The sequence below is a fragment of the Phoenix dactylifera genome, chromosome 1, assembly GCF_009389715.1.
Source record: "Phoenix dactylifera cultivar Barhee BC4 chromosome 1, palm_55x_up_171113_PBpolish2nd_filt_p, whole genome shotgun sequence".
Taxonomy (NCBI): Eukaryota; Viridiplantae; Streptophyta; class Magnoliopsida; order Arecales; family Arecaceae; genus Phoenix; species Phoenix dactylifera.
The window spans coordinates 25,625,346-25,650,343 of NC_052392.1; the positions used below are offsets into that span (position 1 = coordinate 25,625,346).

At 37.6% G+C, this 24,998-nt stretch overlaps 1 protein-coding gene across 5 annotated transcripts; it reads right to left on the minus strand.

Annotated features, from left to right (window-relative positions):
• LOC103707684 lies at positions 1–23,655 on the minus strand. Of its 5 annotated transcripts, none has more exons than XR_005513548.1 (3): positions 22,441–23,655; positions 22,091–22,174; positions 1–349 (listed from the first exon to the last, which is right to left on the minus strand). XR_005513548.1 is itself a non-coding variant. In XM_026804866.2 (2 exons), exon 1 carries the CDS (start codon positions 23,486–23,488, stop codon positions 22,454–22,456), a length of 1,035 nt encoding a protein of 344 aa, XP_026660667.1. In that variant the 5' UTR covers positions 23,489–23,649; the 3' UTR covers positions 21,926–22,174; positions 22,447–22,453. The 5 variants fall into 5 exon arrangements, 1 of the variants encoding a protein (XP_026660667.1); XR_003385833.2 differs by having other exon boundaries at positions 1–400; XR_003385832.2 differs by having other exon boundaries at positions 22,447–23,649.
• Between the last annotated feature and the right edge of the window lie 1,343 nt (positions 23,656–24,998).

Below are 24,998 nucleotides of genomic sequence, written 5' to 3' on the forward strand. Positions count from 1 at the left end.
TAGAAAAAATTGCTTTCTCCAATTGCCGCTTCATTTTATTCTCATTGGCAAATCTGAGAGTCCAAGATTACAGTTCACAAAAACATGAGAAGGAATAAAAAAAGGAAACAAAATCTTACTGAACACCGCATCAAGTCCTGTGACATTGAGACTAGCAATAACAAAAAGAAGAAAAAGAAAAGAAAAGACTTTTCGATCAATAATTAGATGAAGGCCGTGACACATGAGGGGAAGGGATGCAGCAATGAGGATGGCTCAGACTTCAGCATCCAGCCTTGCATGGCCCTAGGTCCAGGCATTTGGACTATAAGATAGCACAGTATAGACAAGGAGATCCTCATGGAAGTACCTAACTCGCACCATTCACAATCAATCTCAAGCATTTTCAGGAACAGCTTGGCTAGAGGCAAATTTCACCAAAAGACACGGAAAAAAAAGAATGAAGTGAATAAAATAAATAAATATAAATGATTATGGTTACAAACATATTTGTATATGTTTAATTGTAAAAGAAAAGCATACAACACACTTGAACAGTAAAAATGGATATGGGAAAGTAAAACTATCACCGACTGTAACACAAGTATTTCTTAAATAAGTTGTGAAAATTTTTCTAATAGAGTTTAAATTTGTGAGTAACTGGACAATTTTAGACTACCTAGATTACCTGAAATAATTCACAGAATCAAAATCTGTAAACAATTTGGTAGTTTTTTTATTAGTTTGAAATAATATTGTTCATGTGATTCTCAGTCCTCTCAAAATTATTGTTTTTCACCGTTACCTCTAAGCTGAACATCTTGAATAGCGTAGAAAGCCAAAAACCATCATAATGTCAAATGCTTCTACCCAGGTCGGTTGTAAATCTAAAATTAGAGACCACCCTCAGCTACCAACAATTTCCTATTGTAGAAGCTCAAAATGAGCCGCCCAAGCTCTTAATGTCTAGTCCTCTAAACACATGCTTATCAACCACAGCAGGCACCCCCCCATTGTTGCCCATTGCCTATGAACCTCCTTAAAAATGAAAAGAAAAAAGAGACTTCACAAGAGTTCCATGCTCATCACCAAACCATCAAACTCCCGTTATGAGCAACCCCGTCAGAATTCCAATCTCAAGAGATCTTTTGCATTTAGTGATGCTTTTTAAAAGAAAACTTCATTACTTTTCATCTTTTCCCAATCTGAAGTGACGGGAGTTTGTTTTCCCCTTTTCAATACAGTTTCCAATTTCTAGATTCTAAAAGGTTGAGCTGCAACCATTGACCGTCTCATTTACCAAAAGCTCTACAAAAGGAAGAAGGCAAAAGATCAGGCATCATGTTCAATTTACATTTGCTTCTTTGACAAAAAAAAAAGTTCCACTCATGGATCCAATTATAACCATTTTGCATTTATTACCTTTCTTCATCACCCAGATCATTAATGGAACACAATCGTAAAGCCATCAGATTGTCTTGTTCCCTTTGATCCCAAATACATTTTTGATCCCTATACCCTTCCACAGCTTCATGCCCCACCATTGCCTTATATCTAGACATGAGTGTAAGGTCAGCTTGACTCCAGTTACAACTTTTTGACAGACTGGACCTTTGCTGAATACTCACAAGTTTGTAGAAGGTAGAAACATCCATACCGCCCTTCTATATTAACTCTAGATCTACCGACGAGCAATTTCCGCATCTAGATGGTGTTTAGTCTTATTTCAATCTCATCATGATCATGTTCTCTCTCGTGTGTGGCACAACTATCTCACTTCTGAGAAATAATATGGGAGGGAACCTGGCCAAAGTTAGGGTGAGGATAAGACTTGAACCCAAGTCACTAGAACCCACCCCCCGTGACTTTGCCAATTCAACTAGCTAGTAATCTCACCATAATCATGTTCTCGTCCTGAGTTAAGTTAGTACTCTCTACTTTTAAATCCAGATATCTTGGCAATTTACCAAGTTACACCCTCCTAATGATATTAATGTGTTTCAGTTTGCCTGTGAGCTTTGACCTACATGATCATTCACCATTGTCAGCCCTGACCATTTCAATCTGGCAGGTACTTTGAACTTAGAAATTTTTCATAACCTTCATTTTCCAACAAAGATTGAGATGTGATTTCACAAGGAAGCAGAAGATGCTAAATGGTACATAAAAAAGTGATGGCCCTCTCAAGAAATGCACACTAACTGTTTATATAACCTTGTCATCCATAGGGCATGCTCCAATCTTTAGAACATGTGACTCCTTATGAACTTTATAACAACAAAAAAAACTTTTTACTAGCTATTAGATTTTTTTCATAAGCAAATTGTTGACTCATCAACAAGTTAAATAATACAACTGACCCAAAGTTCGAAACTTGAAAATGTCATCATCAAAGAGAAACTGCATTACATCTCTTAGCTAATGTTAAGTTACTCACATACCAAGGACTGTTACAAGACAAAACAGCTCCTTCAAAACTACACAATTCAAAAATGGTTTGAGAATAATATATAATTCTTTCTTTCATTTTGAATGTCATATAAGATGTTGCTCAATCTATGAAGCAGTTATAAATAACTAGTTTTATCAAACTCTACCATATCTCATCCTTGAATTTGATTTAGACTCTACTTTGCTCAGACTAATATCCAGTCTGGCTTTCTAGATTCAAAACAAACTTGAGTCAAATCCAGATCATGTTAAACCCAGACAAATCCCAACCAGTTAACACACCAAGGCGGTTCCAGTTCCACTATAGTTGCCCTTAGATACTCATTTGTTCAAATATAAGAATTAATCATTATTCATGAACACATTGGTTCATGCATTCAGTCACAGAGACTAATATTTTTTTCTCACTAATCAGCATCATCCCAAATATGGTAATTCTGAATTTTGTAGAATTATCTTATGAACTCTATTCCCATGATTGAATGCTAAAAGATAGTTCATGAACACCTGTCCATTGATGCAACCCACAACACTTGTTTCGTTCCAACCTGCATGCTACTAGAAATAGTAGTAATGAATCTTATAGGATACCATCCATGACATGCTTTCATCATTTTTATGCCACATGATATGGTTCACAAAACTACCCCATCAAGTCCAAAATTTTGTTTTTCTTTTTAGTCTTCATTCTCTAAAAATGGTAGTCATTGAGCTCTATTCATGACTTGTTTCCCACATTCAGATCTACATGATATATTTCATTAAATTCCTTCCACGTTTGTGCACTTGCTTGCACTCTAAGCCTATGAAAAGAGTGTACAGCAATTTGGTGTTGCTTTTTTTTTTAAAAAAAAAAAGTCCTTTACAATTTTTAAAGTGAAAAAAATAAATCCTAAAAAAAATAAGTGTCTGGCAATATCATTTGAGAAGTGCTTCTATAGGAAGTAGAAGTCAAAAAGGCACTCTTACAAGAAGCTAGAAAAATTAATTTCTAACTTCTTTTGTAAGATTGCTCCATATCTTCCAAATATGTTAAGCTCATCTACAAAAGGTAGTTTTAACAAATCTGATCACCAAATGCTAAATATACGAAAAAGTACTTTTAATTGAAACTAAATAAATCCAATATTTGAAAATTACTTTTTAAAAAGCGGAAGCAACACCAAACATGCCCCTTATGGTTGAAATCTTCAATCGCATCACAACCACTTCTCTATACCATGCAGGGTTCACAAAATTCTAAAGTTCATTGAGTTACGGTGAACTCACAAAGGCAACAGGCATGATATATAGGGGCTCCACCATGCGCACAAGGAATCCATGACTCCTTGGGTGTCAAATACATAGTTTTTCCTAGGTACAACCATAAAGGATGCTTACTTAGAAGTAGCCAAATCCATCTTGCCTGATCTTAATCACGAGAATAGAGGGAAGGTGGCAACTTTCATAAAAGTGTAAATCTGATGAGGACAATTTCAAAAGCCAATCTTTAAACCCACCAAAATAACAGCCAAAAAAGTCTGCTCTTTTGAACGAAACCATAATCCTTTAAAAATACCTCACTGCAACTTCAAATCTAAAAGTAAAATTGTAATAAAAGATAATTAATAAAAAATGAAGTGATTTTAAATGAGCAAATGCAACTTTAACTATGTAACTTCAAATACATGGGCACAACAGTCTTCAAGGTACATTATTCTTTTTAAAATCAGTATCACCATTCACCCCATTATCAACAAAGTCAATTTTTGCGGTGTGCCTAAGAACGAAAAGAAAAATATGATCAACTTATATATATACACTAATAATTAAAGTAAAAAATGAATAGATAAATTTAAAATATGCATTACCTTATTTGGTTGCAATTAGCAAACAATTGCCTTCTCTATTCCACAACCCATTGCCAGCATTGCATGCCCAAAACTATCCCCATTACTTTGTTTCCATATGTACCTTCACAAGTCCATCTAGAATTTAGCTAGTCATCACTGTAAACATGATTGTCAACCATGATTTCTTATCAATGAGGATCTTCAGGCCAATAGGAGTGCATGCCAGATTGAGTGACGGCCAAACTCAATATCTATGCCCTAACAAACCTCCTTACAATACCAATATCCATGTATGATTATATATAGTTTTACCAGGGACTAGTCGCCATCACCTACTTCACTCTTCAGATGTTGCCTACACCCTTCAAAAATAGACCAATGCAACAGGCAGCACATGGGGTCCAAAATACATATTGCCGGTTAATCATTAGCTCCTCTCAGACCTTGTACTGAGCTCCATTATCTATGACCACCTACATGATATTCTATTCCCCCATCTGATCACTCACTCCCTTCTCCAAGCCAGGGATGTAGTCACTGTTGTACTTCGATGAATTTGTGGAAGAATATCCTCCTACCATAGAGTATAATGAACTTTATGATGCTTTGTCTACTTGGCCCAAACAATGCATCACAAATCAAAGTCACACCATATGTGGCTTATCTGCTCTAGAATGAAACCACCCAATCTCTGAGCTTAATCAAGTCCTGGGCGGGTCACCCTATACGTCACAAGGCCCAGGATAATCAACGGCCCAGGATAATCAACGCCCGGATTGGCTTTCTGAACGGCCAATCATGCTGCAGTAGTAGGTGTTTGCAGCCACATAAGCAGGTATATGGCTGAAATAAAACCACTTCTCAATTGCCCTCCACATATTTTGTTCATGTTCTTAAATATTGTATCAATTCTGAGTTGCTTGGTATCTGTGCTTGGGCAGGTCTGCAAATCCAAATCACAGATGTTTGGCACTGGCCCATGCACTCCCTTTGATCTTCTTCCCTTTCTTACTGAACACCCCAAACATGGACTCTATTCTACTACCATCATTGCCACTACCATCACCTCTAACTGAATGATTCCTCATAAAGCTTGAATCTGTGGACTACCCCTGATCCACCACCCCTCTCATAATATAAGAATTCAAATTGTGCTCTATGTCTGGCGACCTGTCCTGCTGCCATTCCTCACCCGAATTCACCTATTTAGTGGCCTAAATCTGAACCTCCATGCCAGATCTACACCTCATATGGATTTAGATCATTCGTATGATAAGCTAGTGATTGGGAGATTCATCAATTGATCCCTCTTTGTTTCTCTTTGGCTTTTCCTGTTCTCCCTGAAGATGATTCCTTATTAACTGGACCTTGTTCAGTACCTTGCAGCCTTCCACCACTTAGATTAGCCTAGTGACTCTACTTTCCCTATATTCAAGTCACACCAGTTCCACCTCTAGCAATGTTGATTCTGTAACATGGTTCCATGCTGCCACTCAATGTCATAGCCTAGTTACTTGCTTTTTGTTCTTGACTAGCACTTTTATTTTATAAATTATTTTTCCAAAATTCGTATTGTAGAAAAATAATATTTGTCTCATTAGGTAGATCCTAGTTAGCAATACACCATGTCATGAAATCATGCTAGAATATAAAATTCGGACATGATTCCTCTTTTCTTTAATTTTTTTGGCTATTTTTGGCATAGAAAACCAAAAAGAAGGAGATTTTGCATACTTTGGTGATGCTCTTGGATCGAAGGAGCCCTAAATAGGGAAAAACTTGGTGACAAAGCCCTCTCAAATAACCCACGAGAGAAAAAAGTTCGACATATCCATTTCTCATGCTCCCAACCAATACCACCTGGGAATCGACAGCTACTAGTCAGATCGACCCGTACCAAGCAGAACCGAGAAGCACAAATCGGTTTGACATAAGATTTCATCCCAGTTCCGCCTAGGATTAGTTAAGCACGGGCTATACTGCCCTATGCAGCATGATACAACAAACCTTGCTCTAACTTGATTATCCTTTTTCTTTCTGATAGTTACAACTTACAAGTCCGGAAAAGTTTGATACATTGATAATGATAGTCTAGATGATGCTAATGTTTTTGAAAGGAATTATATGCCTTGATTGTTGTTAATGTTTCATTCATATAGAGGCAAGTCATAAGTTGCATTTTTTTAAAAATAGTTTGTTTTTAGTAGAGCATCTATTTATCATAATTTGCCTTTTCAAGTTTGAAGTTCTAATGAGACATTCTAAAATGAAATATGGTTCCCTTCGAGTTGCTATTATTTTGTCAAGGACGGGAATTTTCTGATAAAAATGAATCTACTTGCCATTTTTGCACTTTGCATAATCGAATGAACAATTTCAAGTTTATGTCTTCACTCATCAATTTATTTAGAGTTGCACTAACTTATTTGCAATTACATTCTTGAAGACTTCATGTAAATGGATTGAACACATGCAAATGGACCTAAATGTGGGAAGCATTTAAAGCCAAATTTGGTCAGACAAAAAGTCGGCAAGAGTCAAGCCTAGCTAGCCATTAGCATTCCTACTCAAAGAAAAAGGCTACATTGTACTTCAAAATTGCGCAATTTGCACCCCCTCTTCTATTTTATCCCCTTTAATGCATCATAATAAAGGCTTTTCTCTTAAGTCTAATAAGGGAATGATGATCCGTCGCTTCTATCTCACGTATATCTAACTCTAGTCAACTCTTTACACCATCCATTTTGCCATTATATTTACTTCGATAGTGGTTTTATGTGAAGTTTTGGAATTTACATCGAGGTAATGGTATATAATAGGGGCAGTTGCCTGGTGCCATGGTATGCCTTATCGGCCTGAACCGGACAGTAAGGGGCATACCGTATCATACCGGTTCGGTATCAGTATCCGATATGGATGGCGTACCAACACTCAGTACGCCAAAAAAATTCCGTACCCTACTATACCAATACTATGCTAGCAACCGCTAGTATAGAGTTCGGTACCAAGACGGCAAATCTTGCCTGGGGCAATAGTAAAAGGCTTGGGCTACCAAGCGAAATAGCACAAGTTCAAGTCCGTAAATAGCACAAGTTGATGTCTATCCTAGTTTGCCCCTCTGAGGACCCTGGATTGCCGAGACTATAGCTAGGTAATGGCCCTTTTTTATGGTAATGATATAAACATGTATAATTGGATAGAAATGCATTAATAACTATTACAATAATGTTATTAATAGCCAAAATGATATGGCATAAAACAACCCATTTAAGTATTAGGAAAAGCCTAATCATTATCCACACCTTCCCTGATAAACATTCAAGTTCCACATGAATTGGATGGCGAACCAACAATTAGAAAGGGAAACATGTGGCTAGTGTTGCTACTAGGTAAGATACGTTTACACATGCATTTTTGTTCGGTACCCTTCTATATGATAAAAATAGCAAACGATGCTCATTCAATAGCGACAACATTACTCCATATAACAACGACGACATTCTACAACCTCAAAAGCTTGCTACAAATTTCGATGCCTCGTAATTCATATGATGATTCAACAAATGAACTCCTATGAGACATATCGCTACCTTCCTATACATGTGCATGTACAAGTATGGTTCACAATTTTTCTTCCCAACGAAAGGAAATCTAATCTGCATGCCAAATAGTTATTCAAGTAAACTAAATTGTTTGCCAACTAGGCTTTATCATAGTTGTCATATATTACTCCTACGAAGAGGATTCTAGGTTCAGGTCCTAGGTGGTGCATCCCAAAGTACTTAAGCCTGGGTAACTTATATTGAGTGGGTCTCCCACCCTTTATCTCTCTCTCTCTCTCTCTCTCTCTCAACAAATAAAAAATAAAAAAAAAACCAAACTATCTTCACATTAACTCTATGTGTGTGTGTGTATGGGGATTGATAACCTACTCCCATTTTTCATTGGAGAAAAATACCCTTACTTTTTATAACTCTTAAGGGTATTTTATGTCTTTTTACAATCCCACATATATAAAATATATATATATATATATCCTTACTTTTTATAACTCTTAAGAGTATTTTATGTCTTTTTACAATCTCACATTAACTCACCCTCTCAACCCCCCAATTAATATACTCTCTCTCTCTCATATATATATATACATATATATATATATAAACATATAAACAAACAAACAAACATACATACATACATACATAGTATGTATATATATATATATGTATGTATGTATACATATACATATATAATAATACATATATATATATATGCATACATATACATACCTACATATATATATATATATATACACTGAGGAGAGAGAGAGAGTATTAATTGGGGGGTTGAGAGGGTGAGTTAATGTGAGATTGTAAAAAGACATAAAATACCCTTAAGAGTTATAAAAAGTAAGGGTATTTTTTGTCTACGGAAAAATGGGTAGATTGATAACATACCATAACAGAGAGTAGGTTATCAATCCCCTATATATATATATATATATATTAAAATTCCATCTATAGTACAAGGTGTTTAAAACCAAATTTTGTTGTGTTATATTAATAATAACTCTGCAAATAAAAAAGCTTTGTTGTTTAGTTTTTAGCGCATACACATTTGGTTGCACGTAATTGAACCTACTACAATTCTAGTTGCTAAAACAACCTAAATCCCATGCTTGGGTTCCATGAAATTCAACATCTAAAAACTATAACTAAATGATTGGATTAATGTAGCGTTTTAACCTAAGGCCAAAATGGTTGCAGGTAGTTCGGTTGTTATGCTGAAACAATAAAAATGAGTTTGACATAGTATCGTGATATCATATAATTTAATATATATCAAATACAACATATAGCATATTCATTATTACTTGAACACTTGCATCCAGCTCCAATCAACCATGTTGGATACAATATCCGAATCGGATACATATATAAAATTCTTCATTTGCAGCTATTAGAGATTTGCAGCGGGCTACACTTTACCAACAATGAGTTAGAGCCTCCATTTTGATGTTAGAAATAAGTAGGATAAGAAACATGCATATTGAGAAACCATACAACGTCTTCCAATTTATAAGATATAAATATGCATTATGTAATTAAAATTATATATTATCGTATGTATCCTTGCATCTCCATTATTTCCTCTTGTCAAGACAGACATTTGAATATGTATCCAAATCTGTGATTCCCGTGTCTGTCTCCATGCAACACTAACCATATTACATTTATAGCATGAGTATCATTATTAGTAATATTACAGTTGATAAAATCATAGTATATCGACAATACCATATGCATGAACTGAAATTTTATAATAATATAATCTATATTATTTTAAAATGAAATCTATTTTAATATTGGGGATTTTATCAAGATTTCACATCACTTTTTTTTTTCCAAAAACACTCTCGACCAAAAAAGGGGGGAAAATCCTTTTTTGGGAAAAAATCCTTCCTGCATAGCTTAACATCTCATTTTATCATAAATATAGGCGCTTGTCCTCTACTCCAAGCAAATTAGTTTAATATGTCATCTTATTATATTCAAATTTGGAACTCACCCATTAACTTTACATATAATATAAGACAGAGGTTTAGAATTCACTGTAGTCATCATAAATGTAGAATCTTCACAGGCAAGATTTATGAGATTTTTGAAGATCAGATCACTTGTGGCTAGAAATTTCTGCAATTTGTAGAAATAGAATGACTTGCAATCTTTTGTTATAATATCTAGTTGATCATTTGTAATCATTTGTTTTATATTTTTACTTTTTATTTCTCTATTGTATTGTACATTTTATTTTTCATTTTAAATTTTATTTGATTTTTAAGTTTAATTGATTTTAAATTCATCTTTATATAATATACCTCACGTCAATTGATGAGAGCACAAAAGTGCGATCTACACATCACTTAAATTGGTACTATTGCTAACAAATAATAATAAAAGTGCTATATTAATATTATATTTTTGTTGGATGCAGTTGATCGTAAATCAGAGTTAAGATGCGTATTTGGTACAGATTGGGATGATGCATAACCCCGAACCTGATCATGCTGGAGCATAATTAATCTGATCAAGTACACTTGCACTCGAGCAACATCAATGATTTATAATCTAACTTTTAATTTGTTTTCCCAATTGCGAACATGCCCATTTGCTAGTAGTGTTATAATAAAATAGCAAAAAGGCACATGAAATGGCCATTTTAAAAAGTGATCGAAACAATAAACTCATATATCAGTGTTGTTATTTTAATTCTTTTACTTTTAGAGTTTTGGAAACAAAACATAAATAATTGAACTAATGATTCTATATGTAAAATAAAAACTAATTCAAAAATTATGGATAAATAGTGATTTGAATCCACCTTCCTTCTTAAAGCATTTTGATTTTTCATTTCCTTATTCATTGAGATATTTGATTATAGTTTCTTTCTTATATATACATATATACAATACATACATGCATACATACATACATACATACATACATACATACATATATATATATATATATATGCTATGATACTTGAAAAGATATTTTCTCCCTCTCTTTTTATATATATATATATGTGCGTGTGTGTGTGCGCGCGCGCGCGCGCGCGCTATAATACTTGAAAAGATTTTCTTGCCCAACATACTGTATTATTTGATTGCATTTTTCATTTATTGTTGTTTTTTTTAAGAATAGATGACCATTTTAGAATTAAAGTATGAGTAGCTTTATCAAAAAAGCTAACAAGCTGAATCTGCTAAAGAATAATTCAAAATTTTAAACTTTATTTCTTAATATGGTATAGATGAAAATAATAAATATGCGTTATTTTTTATTTTGATATATTAATAATACTATGCCTGCTAATATGATAATATGGTGGTATTACAATATTAATATTATCTAAATCATGCCTAGTTTAATACTAAAACATATAGTACGTACTATCATGAGTATCATAGTATTAATATGAACTATAATCTTGTGTTGTAAAATATAACCATATGCAATAGAAAATTTATTATATTGGAACAATTCAAAGTATATTCATTATGATTATTATAATAGTGATAGATAATAATGTCATTGTATAAGACTAATGCAATATATTACATCTTATTAACAACCATGCCATCCCTTTCCCTCCCTCGCTCCATCCATCCCTCTCTTTTCCTCTCTTTCCTTCTCCCTCTCCCCTTCCCTCTCCAGCTCCCCTTTGTCAATATGCGGCGAGTCGGCACAAAACAGTATTGTACCATACCGTACCATTGAGGAAAATATGTACAGGTTCTAGTATTGGTTCCACGGACTTTGATCCTGAGCCTTCTCATGGTCATGGTCAAAAAACAAACAAAAAAGAAAAGAAAACGAGATACATGATTTGGAGGCTTAGGACTGACCCTTTTAGAGTTTTGAAAACAGAAGGAACGATAATGGAAGAGGGAGAGCAAGAGAGAGAAGCTCTCTACTCTTTGTTTTGGGGTTCAACAACAAAAAGAAAAGACAAGAAGGGTGAGGGGAGAGAGGATTCCCACCATCTAACTTTTGTCCTTTGTCCTCTAATGTCATTGTATAATACTAATGCAATATATTACATCTTATTAACAACCATGCCATCCCTTTCCCTCCCTCGCTCCATCCATCCATCCCTCTCTTTTCCTCTCTTTCCTTCTCCCTCTCCCCTTCCCTCTCCAGCTCCCCTTTGTCAATATGCGGCGAGCCGGCACAAAACAGTATTGTACTATACCGTACCATCGAGGAAAATATGTACAGGTCCTAGTATTGGTTCCACGGACTTTGATCCTGAGCCTTCTCATGGTCATGGTCAAAAAACAAACAAAAAAGAAAAGAAAACGAGATACCTGATTTGGAGGCTTAGGACTGACCCTTTTAGAGTTTTGAAAACAGAAGGAACGATAATGGAAGAGGGAGAGCAAGAGAGAGAAGCTCTCTACTCTTTGTTTTGGGGTTCAACAACAAAAAGAAAAGATAAGAAGGGTGAGGGGAGAGAGGATTCCCACCATCTAACTTTTGTCCTTTGTCCTCTATCATAGCTCCTTTTCTTGCCCTAGGTCAAGCAAGAACAGAGAGAATAAAGATGGCAGCAGAGAGATTACAATTTCCCTTCCATCCTTCTTATATTGAGTGATAGTTTAGATTAAGTCGAAGGAGACAAATAGGTCATTAGGCTTGTGCAAGTTGGGCTAGGCAAACACCTAAAAGGAATAAACTAAAAATCCAATGCGACTCCCAATATTATCAAAGTTGCTACATAGACCTTTATTATGGATAAACTCCTCTTTTGAATTCATTAAGAAAGATTTAGCCAATTTAAAACCCAACCCAAATATCGACTTGTTTTGGTGTCCATATCAAAGGTGACAATGTCGACCCCTGGTCAACCACAAATCGACTTGGGACCCTTACTATGGATAAACTCCTTTGTTGAATCCATTAAATAAGATTTATCCAATGATTTGAAACCCGACCTGGATATCGACCCATTTTGTTATCCAGATCATGGGTTACAAGGTCAACCCCTAGTCAACCATGAGTCAACTTGGGTCAAACCACCTCTATTTAACCTATATATATATATATATGTATGTGTATATATATATATATATATGTATGTATGTATATAGATATATGTATGTATGTATATATATATATGTATGTATGTATATATGTATATGTATGTATGTATGCATGTATGTATGTATGTATATGTATGTATGCATGTATGTGTATGTATGTATGTATGTATGTATGTATATATATATGTATGTATGTATGTGTATATATATATGTATGTATGTATGTGTATATATATATATGTATGTATGTATGTATAATTTCTTTTCAAGAAAAGCATACCTGTCTAATTCATACCATGTCTTACATATCTAGGCTTCTAAAGACTATTGTAACCATCAACCAATGAACTCTCACTCCAAGAAAGATGCTTACATTCTACCAAAAAAAAAATAGATGCACACATGTCATAATGTGGACCGTCAGATCGAAGGAGAGGTAAGTTCGCAGGAGAGGTAACGAGAGAGTTCCCTTTCTAAAATATCTTCATTGGGGTCTTAGTTCATGGATTCCATTCCCAAATCCGCTTCCCTGTACCCTATGGGAGACAAATCGAGCAACACGGCACTAACACAGCCCTACCACCGACGATAGCAGCAACAATAATGGCAATGATGGTGGAGGAGAGAGGGCAGCACTGCTACAAAGGATAATGAAAAGGGGTTCATACATGTGAGCTCAACAGAGCTGGTGGCCAATGGGGACTTCCAGACAGCAGAGGCGATAAGAGAGATGGCATGGGAGAAGCTCTACTTGGTACCATGGCGCAAAGGGGTGTTGGCCCGGCGAGATGCCTATGCCATATCAACCCCCCATCGACTCCTTTCTCTGCCCTGTCAACTCCACCTCAACCCTCGACGCCTCTCCGAGCTCTCTAACACTATCGGTGCCTCCACTGGCCCTCTAGACCTCTACAACCTCCACCTTCATCTTCTATCCCAATCTTATGACTAGGAATCCCAGGTCAACCATGGTTGGATGCTAGGTTGAACAAAGCGAGTCCAACAGGTCAATAGCCCAACTCAATGAGTCACCTAGCTTTTCTGGACACCCGGATTTAGAGTTAACCGACACATATACGACTACATGTCATGAGTCGAGCAGGGCAACTCGTGCGACCCGGCTAGGTCTTACAACAATAGATTTAGCCTTCTTCAAAAGGCTCCCATTTGTTAAATAGATTTGTTCTCCCCCATCCATGCTACACCAAATCAAAATATTGATCAAGCTCATATTAACAATTAAAACAATGGCATTTGGAAAAAAAAAATAATAGATCAATGGTCAGAATTCACCTAATAGTACTTCTATGCATCTCTAAATTGGAATCACTATCATCCAATCCAATGTCCGATCAAAACGCATTATAGATAAAGCTTGTCTCAGTAATTAAATGGGGTGACCTCTGGAAGAAATTTGTACTAAAGCTCTATATGTATAATTGCACAACATTGCACCTCTGACCTATTGCTTCATACATGTCACATAAGATGATGCAAGGACTCAAGAAACGTATAAGGAAATTGTACTATTAAAATTCTGGAAGCACAATTTTGCACTTATTCATGTCAAATACCCTTCCTAAAGCTTTCTTTGTAATATAAATAGTCCAGACTACTAAATCCTAAACATATTCCTATCTGTAACCTATTATCCACAATTGTATGATCCCTTGGCGGCATCAGACATCAAACTCTAACCAACACAACAAACAAAAACCAATCCCCTAGCAGATACAGGTGCAATTTCAATAACGGGGGATGCTAAGTAAGAAAAACTAAAAACAAAATTGCTAGGTATAAGTGACAACAAGGAAGCGGTGCTAGAGTAAGAAAAAGTAGAAACAAATAACATGAGAAAGTACAAGGTAGGAGCTAAGCCAAAAAAAAGGCGGCATAATGCACGAGGCTCTCGCACTGCAGGTCTAGGGAGGGTCAAATATACACAGCCTTGCCCCCATATACTGATAGGCTATTTTTGTGTTTCAAACACGTTAATGCCTAGGTTGTAATAGAGCAATCTTACTATTGCGGCAAGGCTCACCCTCTAAAAATGAAGCCCAAACCAAACAAAATTCGAGCAATCTCTCTATGCTAATCACTAAATGGACACCCTAGAGCCTTACTAGACATACAATAACAACAATTGTCGGTTTAAAATTTTATATATAACTCATGTTGATCCCATTCCAGCCAAATAGAACAACAAGACCCGTTCTTCCTATTAGGTCCATTCTTCCTTCCAATAGTCCAAACATGATTTTTCTTTTTTTTAATCAACATTAATATATTATTTGCTCACTGTACTGAAGCTCCTCCTTCTTAGATAAGGCTTAACCAACACTATTGTTTAAAAGGAACATAAATGTCATTCTTTAAAAAGACTTACTTGAGAATTGCCTCAAGGTGAGGCTCATCAAAAATGCCTTTAGGCTCTTTGATGAAGATTTACAACATGAAGGTACCAAATTAAGAGATCCATATGACTCGCACATTTCATACCATTATGTCACAATTACACCTTATTGAAGGCATACAATGATTATTTCCATAATCCATAAGAAAGGAAGAAATGAATCACTTCTATTTGTAAAGCATTGCTAGTGGACTCCAAATTTCAAATCTAGGCAAGGCAAGATATGTACTGTACAATAAATATTTGTGCTCGCTTGGTGACTGGCGTGCTTGATCCATACAAAACTTTATAGCTGAATCCATATATAACCCCAAACTCTTTTATCTTAAATTAATATCATATTACTTTCCAATAATTTTAAAACTTTAGGAAAATTAACGAGGCTTACTCCATGCACCTTGAGACTTATCCCTAGCCTAATTAAAAGTATGAACACCTCTTCACGTTCCCGAGCCTTGTTATGATGCAGAATTCACTTATGCTTATCTTAAAAACCCTATACAAAGCCTAACAAAAGCCAATTAGCTTTTGCACCATAGTCTGCTATCTGACTTAGACTTCTTAGATTCCATAAGTTTAATTTAGTGGTGTCATATACCTTATTAATTTTAACCCCCAACCTTACAACTCAGTCAGACCCTTTTCCCAGTCAACACCCTTCTATCTTTTTCCAGAGACCCCCGCCCTCATCCACCTAATTTGTTAACCTACTGATATTCTCAAGTGTTTAAGCAATGCTCTACATTAATTAGCAAGGTTAAAATTAAATTATGAAACTACTGATCATCACCTCACAACTTCATACCATAAAGGCAATTGTCAGGCCTTCTACCAACTATTACCTAAAAAAGAATCAATTCAATGGTTTTCCTTCAAACTGACCTTCAACAATCCCCTTTCCTTTGTCTTAATTTTAATGATAAAAAATCCTCCATGTCCTCCGTATCCTGTGTCTCAATCCAATGTTACTTTAATAAAAACATCTCCAGTACATTAACTTTCTGCTAGTTGTGTTTGCAAATAGATCGTTCTAAAGATTCGTAGCCTCCCACACATACGTTGTTAAATAACAAAAGGACGATATAAAAACTTGGGTCATACATAACCTAGCAAAATTATATCTTTTAAACGTTGAGTGCAATGTTTTTTTCAGTCTAATGATGTTGGTTCAACTTGATCCATCTCTGGTGCCAGGTGCGCTAGGGACATGAACCTTTTTCAGCTCAAAAATATATAGGACATTCTGCAGGTGTCAATCAAGGATATCAATGAAGATGAGATTTAAGGATTGGAATGATCAGGCTGGATTCTACCTTGCACATGGGAAATTCATCAAGTCCACTATCTAGGATTGAAAGTCGCTAAAATCTGTTTTCTTCCTTTTTCATTTTGTCTTCTATTTGTTCCACCCTACAAGGTATGAGCTCAAGCTTAGACAAACGCATTTCAAACTCTTTTTTCACTTTGGTAAATGAATTTGCTACAGCTTATAATCTGTTTGGGAAAGAAACCATTCCCATCCATAAATCTTCTAACGCTCTATAACTTCTCTTTTAAACTAGACAATAAGAAGTGATACTATACCCCAAAAGACATGAAAATAGAATCACATAAACTCCTTAACAATAAAATTTATCTGCAAAAAAATAAGACATCTATATGACCATAGATCTCACACTTAGAATATCTTTATTAGAGTCAAAAAAATCCTTTTTAGTTATTTAAAAATATCATATTAAATGTTTTGATTAATACAATTTTCTTGATAAAATAATTTGGATCCGTTTGCATCTTCATAAGGATCATGATTCCTTGTTGCCTAACCATCAACTTTTGGACCAGTTCATTGCGATCAGATTGTCGACCTCCTAAACCTATCAGAGAACCGCAAAGGTGTAAGGTACATGGAGGCCCCACTCACCCTCTTCTTCTATCTCTCTCATCCCCCTTGAGTTCACAATCTGTTGCAATGCTTAACAACAAACTCAATCCCTAGGACGGATGGAAGGAAGGTGGGAGACGGGGCTAAGGTGAGTGGCAAGCTCTCTTTTTCTCTCCTAGCTATCACCACAAGTGATTGCCCAAAGTTCAAAGCTTTCTCATCAATTTATGATTAAATATGAGTTATGAAGGCATTTGATTGCCTTCCATCTTATCTCAGTGAGCACATCTCAAAGGCAAGAGATTAAATCTAATACATGAGAGTGCAACAGACCATCAAATGTACTCGAAGCCAACATAATCATGGTGGTTGTGGTGGTGGCGGCCCATGTTCACTGTACCACCCCGAACCACCCGGTCCGGAGCGTACCGAACCATACCGAGGGTGAACTGGCACAGTTCCACCCCTTCGGTTCAAAAAATCAGGCAAGTGGGAGGAAGAGGAAGGAGAGAAGAAAAGAGAGAGAGAGGGGGAGGGAGGAATGGACGGAGAGAGGGAGAGACCACACGAAAAGATGTAGAGAGGACTTAGAAGCCCTCCCTGTTTCGTTTCGAAATAGGAGATCCTATTTATTTTTTGCCAACAAGCTATAATAAAGTCGGCAAACCATTTGCTGACTTCAATTCAAAAAAAATAACAATCACCCCAGCATGGTATGGTACGGCACAGTGCAGTATGCAACCGTACTGTACCAGGCTAATTGCCGACCGGTATGGGTCTCAGTATCAGTTTGGAGAACTTTGGTGGTGGCTATCTTAGCAAAATAGTGCCACTAGTGGTGAAGAACTACAAGAATGGTGTAGCACAAGCAGCAAGTATCAGCCATTATTCTAGTCATAGTATTGATGGTTAAGGCTAGAAGTGAGCTAGGTTAGGCTAGCTTGGGCCGCACCCCTCCCTGAGCTTGGCCTGGAAATTCTCTTCTGGCTTCGGGCTAGGCCTAAGCCCCAAGAGAATTTCTGATCAATCCCAAGCCCTGACCAAGCCCAAATTCGAGCCTAGCCCAAAGCCCGAACGAGGCCCTACAAAAATCGAGCTCGAGCATGCCTGACATGAGCTCGAACCCGAGCTCGGTGACCCTACCCTAGTGTTCGTGTACAAGAGAAAACGAGGGGGATTTGGAGAGGGAGAAGGTCCACAAGCAAAGGTGGAGGGGATTAGTGTTATAGTTTGGGGCGTCAAGAGTTAGGGCAGTAAGGCTGAGGGAGCCCATCGAGAATCGAGGAGACAATACTGGGACCATGGACGATGATGACGATGAAGCAGGCAAAAGCAAAGAGTGAAGAGAGCAACTGAACAGCATCCATGAGTTGGGGAGGGCTCGTGGTAGAGAACATTGAGGTGGCAAGGGGGTTAGCAAGGAAGAGAGGGTGAACATCGAGGCCTAGGGCACAATTATGGAGAGTGAGAAAGAGGTGGAGAAAAGCATGAGAATATGAGAGGGAGCAAAAAGGTGGAGTATTATAACATGGGTAACAGTGTGGGATGTGGTAAGAGGGGTGGGTGTTAGGGATAGGGTCAGGGTTTAGTTTGGCGGAGGGGGCAAGTTAGGCTAGGCATCAAGTTGGGCTATGGGTTGGACTCGTCAGGTCAATTTATTGTTCTGACCCTACAACCCAAACTCAAGCCCAACCAAAATCCTTTCAAGTTAGGCTCAAGGCCTGACTCAAAGCCGACCAAGTCCTATGGGCCTTGGGCTAGCTTGAGCCCATTTCCAACCCTCTTGGTGGAAGAAGAAATCGTTGTTTGGGGGTGGGGGACAGTTGTGATAGCAATTGCAATAAGGAGATGGCAATGGCTCAATTTTCTCCTTTTTTCCAAAATTTTTGAAACTGAAGCAATTTCGCTATTGAAAAATTTTTGATTTCCAAAATTATTTTCCAAGTTGTAAACATAAAAAGCACCCTTAAGATGACAAGACCACTATATTGCCCAAGGTGCTAGGCACCAAAAAGGCGCTCTCCTGATGAAAGCAAGGTGCTAATATATGAAAAGTCTAATAATTGCATTAGAAATAAATAACATCTACATCTAGAAATAATATAAACATCACAAAATTAATTTTCAAGTTTCAACATCCTAAATCATGATCATCTTGAACATTGGATATCATATTTTGCATCTTTTAAAGCATCACATCAAAACACCACTTCCCAAAATATGGTTTTGAACAAAAAATGGAAAAAATAAACCATTGGACATACTAAATAGATTCAGTATTCATACATGATAGTAAAATACCACTTAGCAAAACATGTTTCATGCTTCTAAACAACACAACGTAAAATAACAAACCACTGAATATCCTAAAGTAACCATTTATCTATATTGGTCCCAATGGACCAAAATCAACATCAAAATAAAGCTAACAGTGATCTAAAAGAATGGGCAAAAAGGACAACAAGAATGTTGTCAGACATTGGAGAGGTGCTTAAATGACCGCCTCTCATTTTATCTCAAACACTCACCTAGGCACCGCCTCAAGTAAACTGGCCTTGCCTGAGGATTTTTGAGGTGCTTAGGGGTTTCGTCACCTTGCCTAAGCAACTAGAGCACCTTTAGAACACGATTACTTTCAAAAACAACAAAAAGATGAAAGCAACCTCATCAAACATTTTTTTGGATCTAATTACCTTTTTTAAGAAAGAAAAGGGAACTGAGTCAATGGCAATTAGGCCCTTAATAAATTATATTCATTCGAAATAACAAAATAGGGCAATTCATTCAATCCTTGACGTACATCTACCTATCATATTTGGGTTTTGTATACTTTTACATTTTTATTGCATTGAGCTTTCAATCATTCATTTGATAAAGGGCAAAGGGATCGAAATGGTTCAATTGAATAGATGATTGATAATTGACCACCAATTTTAGCATTGTGACTTACCCTATTTCACCCGTATTGACCGACCAACATTCCCATCAACATCAAATCATCAAACTCACCCATTGCTCAACCTTCTCTCTTCCCGTAGATCTTCTTGTTCCTCAAATAAAGCAGCTAAACCCACCTCAAATCCCCCCCCCCCCCCCCCCCCCCGCTGCTGTTGAGCCTAACCACCACTCTCCTTCAACTAGTCTCAACACCACCCCTAGACTATTAAAAGATGAATGCAAGAAGGGCAACATAAGCAATGATGGGAAGGATGGAGAGCAAGAAGAAGAGGGAGGCATGGTGGGGAAGAAAGAAGGGAGATAAGAAGGGCGATTGAATGGGCTGATGATGTTCAAGGAAGAAAAAGGGAGGCAAAGTGAGGCTTGGTTTAGCAATTATTTGAAATGAGGTATCGGGGACAAAATGTCGATGGTAGTGGTGGGGCATCAAATGGGGTGAGCGAAGGCTTAGCAACAAGAAAAGGTTCAATAGTGGGGAGCGGGGTGATTGACGGTGCAATATATGGGGTAATATTTTGATCAATCGGTGAAAAACTCTCGACAATAGGTAGGGGCGAGGGAAGGCTCAGCAATGGCACAAGATAAGTACATCATTGCAATGCCAAAGAGGAGGAAGATGGAACTGAAGAGGAGATTAAATGACAAAAAGGCCCACTCCATTTGGATCATGTCACAGTAAAAATGGAACCTCTGACCTACACTTGTATGTTCAAACAAGGAATAGCAGGTTGATAATTAACGGCTTATATTTAACCTGAAACATTGGTCAGCAAATGGATAAAATCTGCTTATTAGCCAATGGTACTTGTACGGAATCACCAGGAGTGCCATAGAAAACCCTTTATTTGCATATGTTATGCAATTGGCTAGAACATTCATACTAATATCATTTGCAATTGTCTGCATTGGTATGCAACTCTAACTTTTCTTTAATACTAACAAGGCAAGGTTTTAAGGTACTTGAGCACATTGTAAAACCTTAAGATATCAACCATTTGCAGAGATCTCGTCGGCATCATACAGATCCCCTTTGAATCCTAAGGAGGGATAGGATGCAAACCACACCTACAACTGAATAATATTTATCCACACAAATGATGCATAACTAAATAATATGTATCAACACAAATGATGCATAACTATCTTCTCTGAAAACTGTAATTCTTTGTAAAATTTCTGTTCCCACATTATGCTATCGTGATGTTAATTTATAATATTTAGATGTTCATGATATACTCCACACTATTTTTGATAATCTTTTTATGAAATAATAGTGACATCTCAGATGATATTTAGTGTGTAATGTGTTTATAAGAATCAACAACCTAAATGTTCAAAACATGTCGATTCATCTTCATAAAGCTACTAGAATTATTCTATATTACAGAGGAATGAAGTTTACCTTGATTTATACTTGTCTACTAGAGAGTATTTGTTAACCAAATTGTGTGATTTTCACTCCAATGAATATGAAGAATTAAGAAAGTACAACATAATATACATATTCTGCTAATCCTCAAGGCTCAAGTGATATAAGAACCATATATGGCATCCTTTACATTCAAATAAGATATCACATTCTACTCAGATAAACCAAAAAGTGATAAGCTAGACGATTGCCAAGTAATGCAAAGGACAAGACAAGCAACCCGCTATTGGATCCAAAACTAAATCAAGTAAGCTCACGGCCTTGGGCATAGAACAGTAAACTGAAGATGAATGAATCATTTAGAGAACTTCCAGACAAAACAAACATTTTCTTAAAAGTCAGAAGGCATTTGTAAAAAAAAAAAAAAAACAGAAGGTAGAAAGGAAAGAGCTTTAGTTCACTTCAATGTTACAATAGGACCCAGTTAAGACATTTAGCTTCACCAGAAAAAAGTTAATTAACACACAACATACTCTCAACAGATGATTGTAAGCAACTGAGCAAAGAAGAGTAAACATAATGAGAAACACATAATATTTACCCACAAAAGCAACCCATGAACGCTGACTAGCTGTCTTTCACAGACCAGTAAAAGCTCCTGTTTTAGTTCTGGACATTGATGAATCTGCAACAATGTCAACATTTCAATTAAAAGCGGAAACCAGCTTCTTTGATTCAATTGTGAATTCACACAAATTCACAAATCAAACTTACAGACAGAGAGCAAACAAAAGATGTAGAAAACGTAAAAGAAAAGAATATGCATGTTCTAGTCGAAGCGTTTATGGACATGTAAATCCAAAAGACACCAGATAATGATTCTTTCTTTATGATTTCCGGAATATGAAATATTTTACCAACAAATTTAAGAAGATCTGATAAGATAGAGACCTTCACCTCGAATCTATTGAGCTCCCCTGGTACCCTTAGCAGCATTCTTTGTTAAATTTCTGTTTTCCTCATCAGTGCTGCCTCTTTCAGGACCAGAAAGCATCCCCTTTTTCCCCTTCTCATGTACTACATGATCTGTGGGTTTCGATGAACTTCCCAGACCATTTTTCACGTTCCCCGAGACATTCTTCGGGCCAGACATTGAAGTTTCATGAGACTTATCCTTCTCTGCAATTCCCTGCGCAGGCCTCTGCCTCACAGTGAGTGGATCATGGAACTTCCTCAGCTTCTCCCTCTCCCTATTCTGGATCCTCTTCTGTGCTGCCAGGACAGCAGCAACAGTCCTGCTCGGCTGCAGCATTTTCTTCTTTGGCTCCACCTCCTCTGGTTTGGATACCAATGCTGTCCCCAGCTCCACCTTGACTTCCTTTTCCTTTTCTCTCTTGGAAACTACACAAGCTGTCTCAAGCATCTCCCTTGCCCTCTTCCTTGCCATCACAGCCTCCTTAACCTTCCGCTCGGCCTCAGCCCTCGCGGCCGCCGCCGCTCTGCTCATCGAAGCTGCCGCAAACTGCGCGGCGGCAAGAAGCGCCTTCGCGTTGGAAGAGTCAATCGTATTCCGACTTCCATCTGAAGGTCTCTCGCCTTCACTGGCAGTCTCTTCTCGCGTGGAGACAGGGAAGTAGGAGAAGCCATCGAGGTTCTTGCAGCTAGGGCAGACAAACTGGGCAGCGAGCTCGGGGGCGGAGAGGCAGGCAAGGTGGGAGACAGAGGGGCACTTGGAACATTGGACGACGGGGCGGTCTGCCGGCGAGGTGTCTCCGCCGCAGGCGGTGGCGGCGGCGCCTTCGAGGACGTCGAAGCAGGTGGAGCAGAAGGATCCATGGTGGTATCTGAGGACGCAGGAGGTGCAGAGGCGGCAGAAGACGCCGCGGTGGCGGACGTTGTGGAGCGGCCAGGGGTTCCGGGCGTCGCATCCGTCGCCGCCGCACTCGCCCGGGTGGAGGCCTCGCCCCACCACCGCCGTCGTCGTCACCGTCGCCGGCATTGACGGGGGGAGATCAAGGAAACCCTAGAAGACGAGAAGAGCGGAGAGATTGAGGATTAGGGATTTGGAATGATTTGGAGAGAGAGAAAGAGAGAAAGAGATTCGAGTTCCGATTCTCTTTCAAAATATCCCTCGTTATTTTCCATTTTATATTTTCTAATTTTTCCGCTCTGGAGAAAACGTCAGTCCACCGGATAGGACGTAGATGGAGGATAATACAGCGCACGAATAAATCCCCAGAAGTTAATAAACCACTGCGGTCTGCCGTGAGTTCTGTTTGGATAAATTTCCAATGTTGCCATATATACCGGCTTTCTTCTTATCGGGGAGAAATAACCGGTGGCATGTATTTTCTTCTTTCCCAGCCGGGCCGAGTGCGGTAAGTCCGAGACGACCGTTTCGAGTATAGTTAGTTACTGTGTTCGTTGTTTTGTATCCTTCCCCATGTAACTCAGTTTTTTCCCATGTAACGCGGTTTCAAGAGAAATGCAACCTTGACAAAATATGGATGATCCACCTAATGGCTAAAATAAAGCAAAAATTACACTTTACCTCCTCAATTTATAGCAATCCACCCATAAACCTCTCTCCTCCAAAAGTTTTAATTAGATATGGTGGGACCTTCGCGTCTCCGTTTAGTCTTACCTATGCCTTATGAAACAACCAATTGCCCTCTCACATAATAAAGATGCTTTAATTCTTACTTTTAGCTTGAAGGGAATTAGGCGAATCTTAGTCGTGCTACCCTAGCTATCAAAGAGCACGAAGACCACAATTAGCAGGTTCCTTTTCTTTGGTGAAGCTCCGACAACCCTCCACTTCCAACGATAGTAGAGGGTATGCTTGCTCGACCGATTGGTGACCATCTACTATATCATCAACATCTCTATTTAAAGATAAGTTATCATATATAGGACTACAAATGGATCGAATTAGACTAAGGCATAATTGATCCTGATCTAAGCCAGTTTCTTGTTCGAATCCTAATGTTGGACCCAGATCCAAATCAATAGAAGATCGATCGAGTCAAGTTGAGTTTACAGCTAAAACTTTCATATCCAACAAGTTGTTTGGATCGGGTTGGGTTAATGTATGACCCAATCCTAACAAAAAAAAAAATCGAGTCCAAAGTCATGTTCGAGTCTAGAGTTTGACTCCCTCACCACCGTGTTCATTGTGCCTTATATCCTACCTACTTACGAAGCCAGGGTCTCCAGACATACATGGCATCCATCAAAATCGAAGATCATGATAAAATGCCTACCGGTCAGCTACTTCATACCTTTGTTGTCGGGTACAAAATTGTAAGAGTTAAAAATTTTCTACAATTATGAAGTATAAATTGAATAAATGTGACAACATGAGAACTAATTAATGAATAGAGCCTCTATCATGATACGAAAAGCCAAAGTGAGTCAACTTACTAACTCTCCCTGATGAAACAACATAAAATCAAGAAGCCCCTCTCTCCCTCTCTCTCTATTCTTATTAATTATTTTGCATCAAGAGG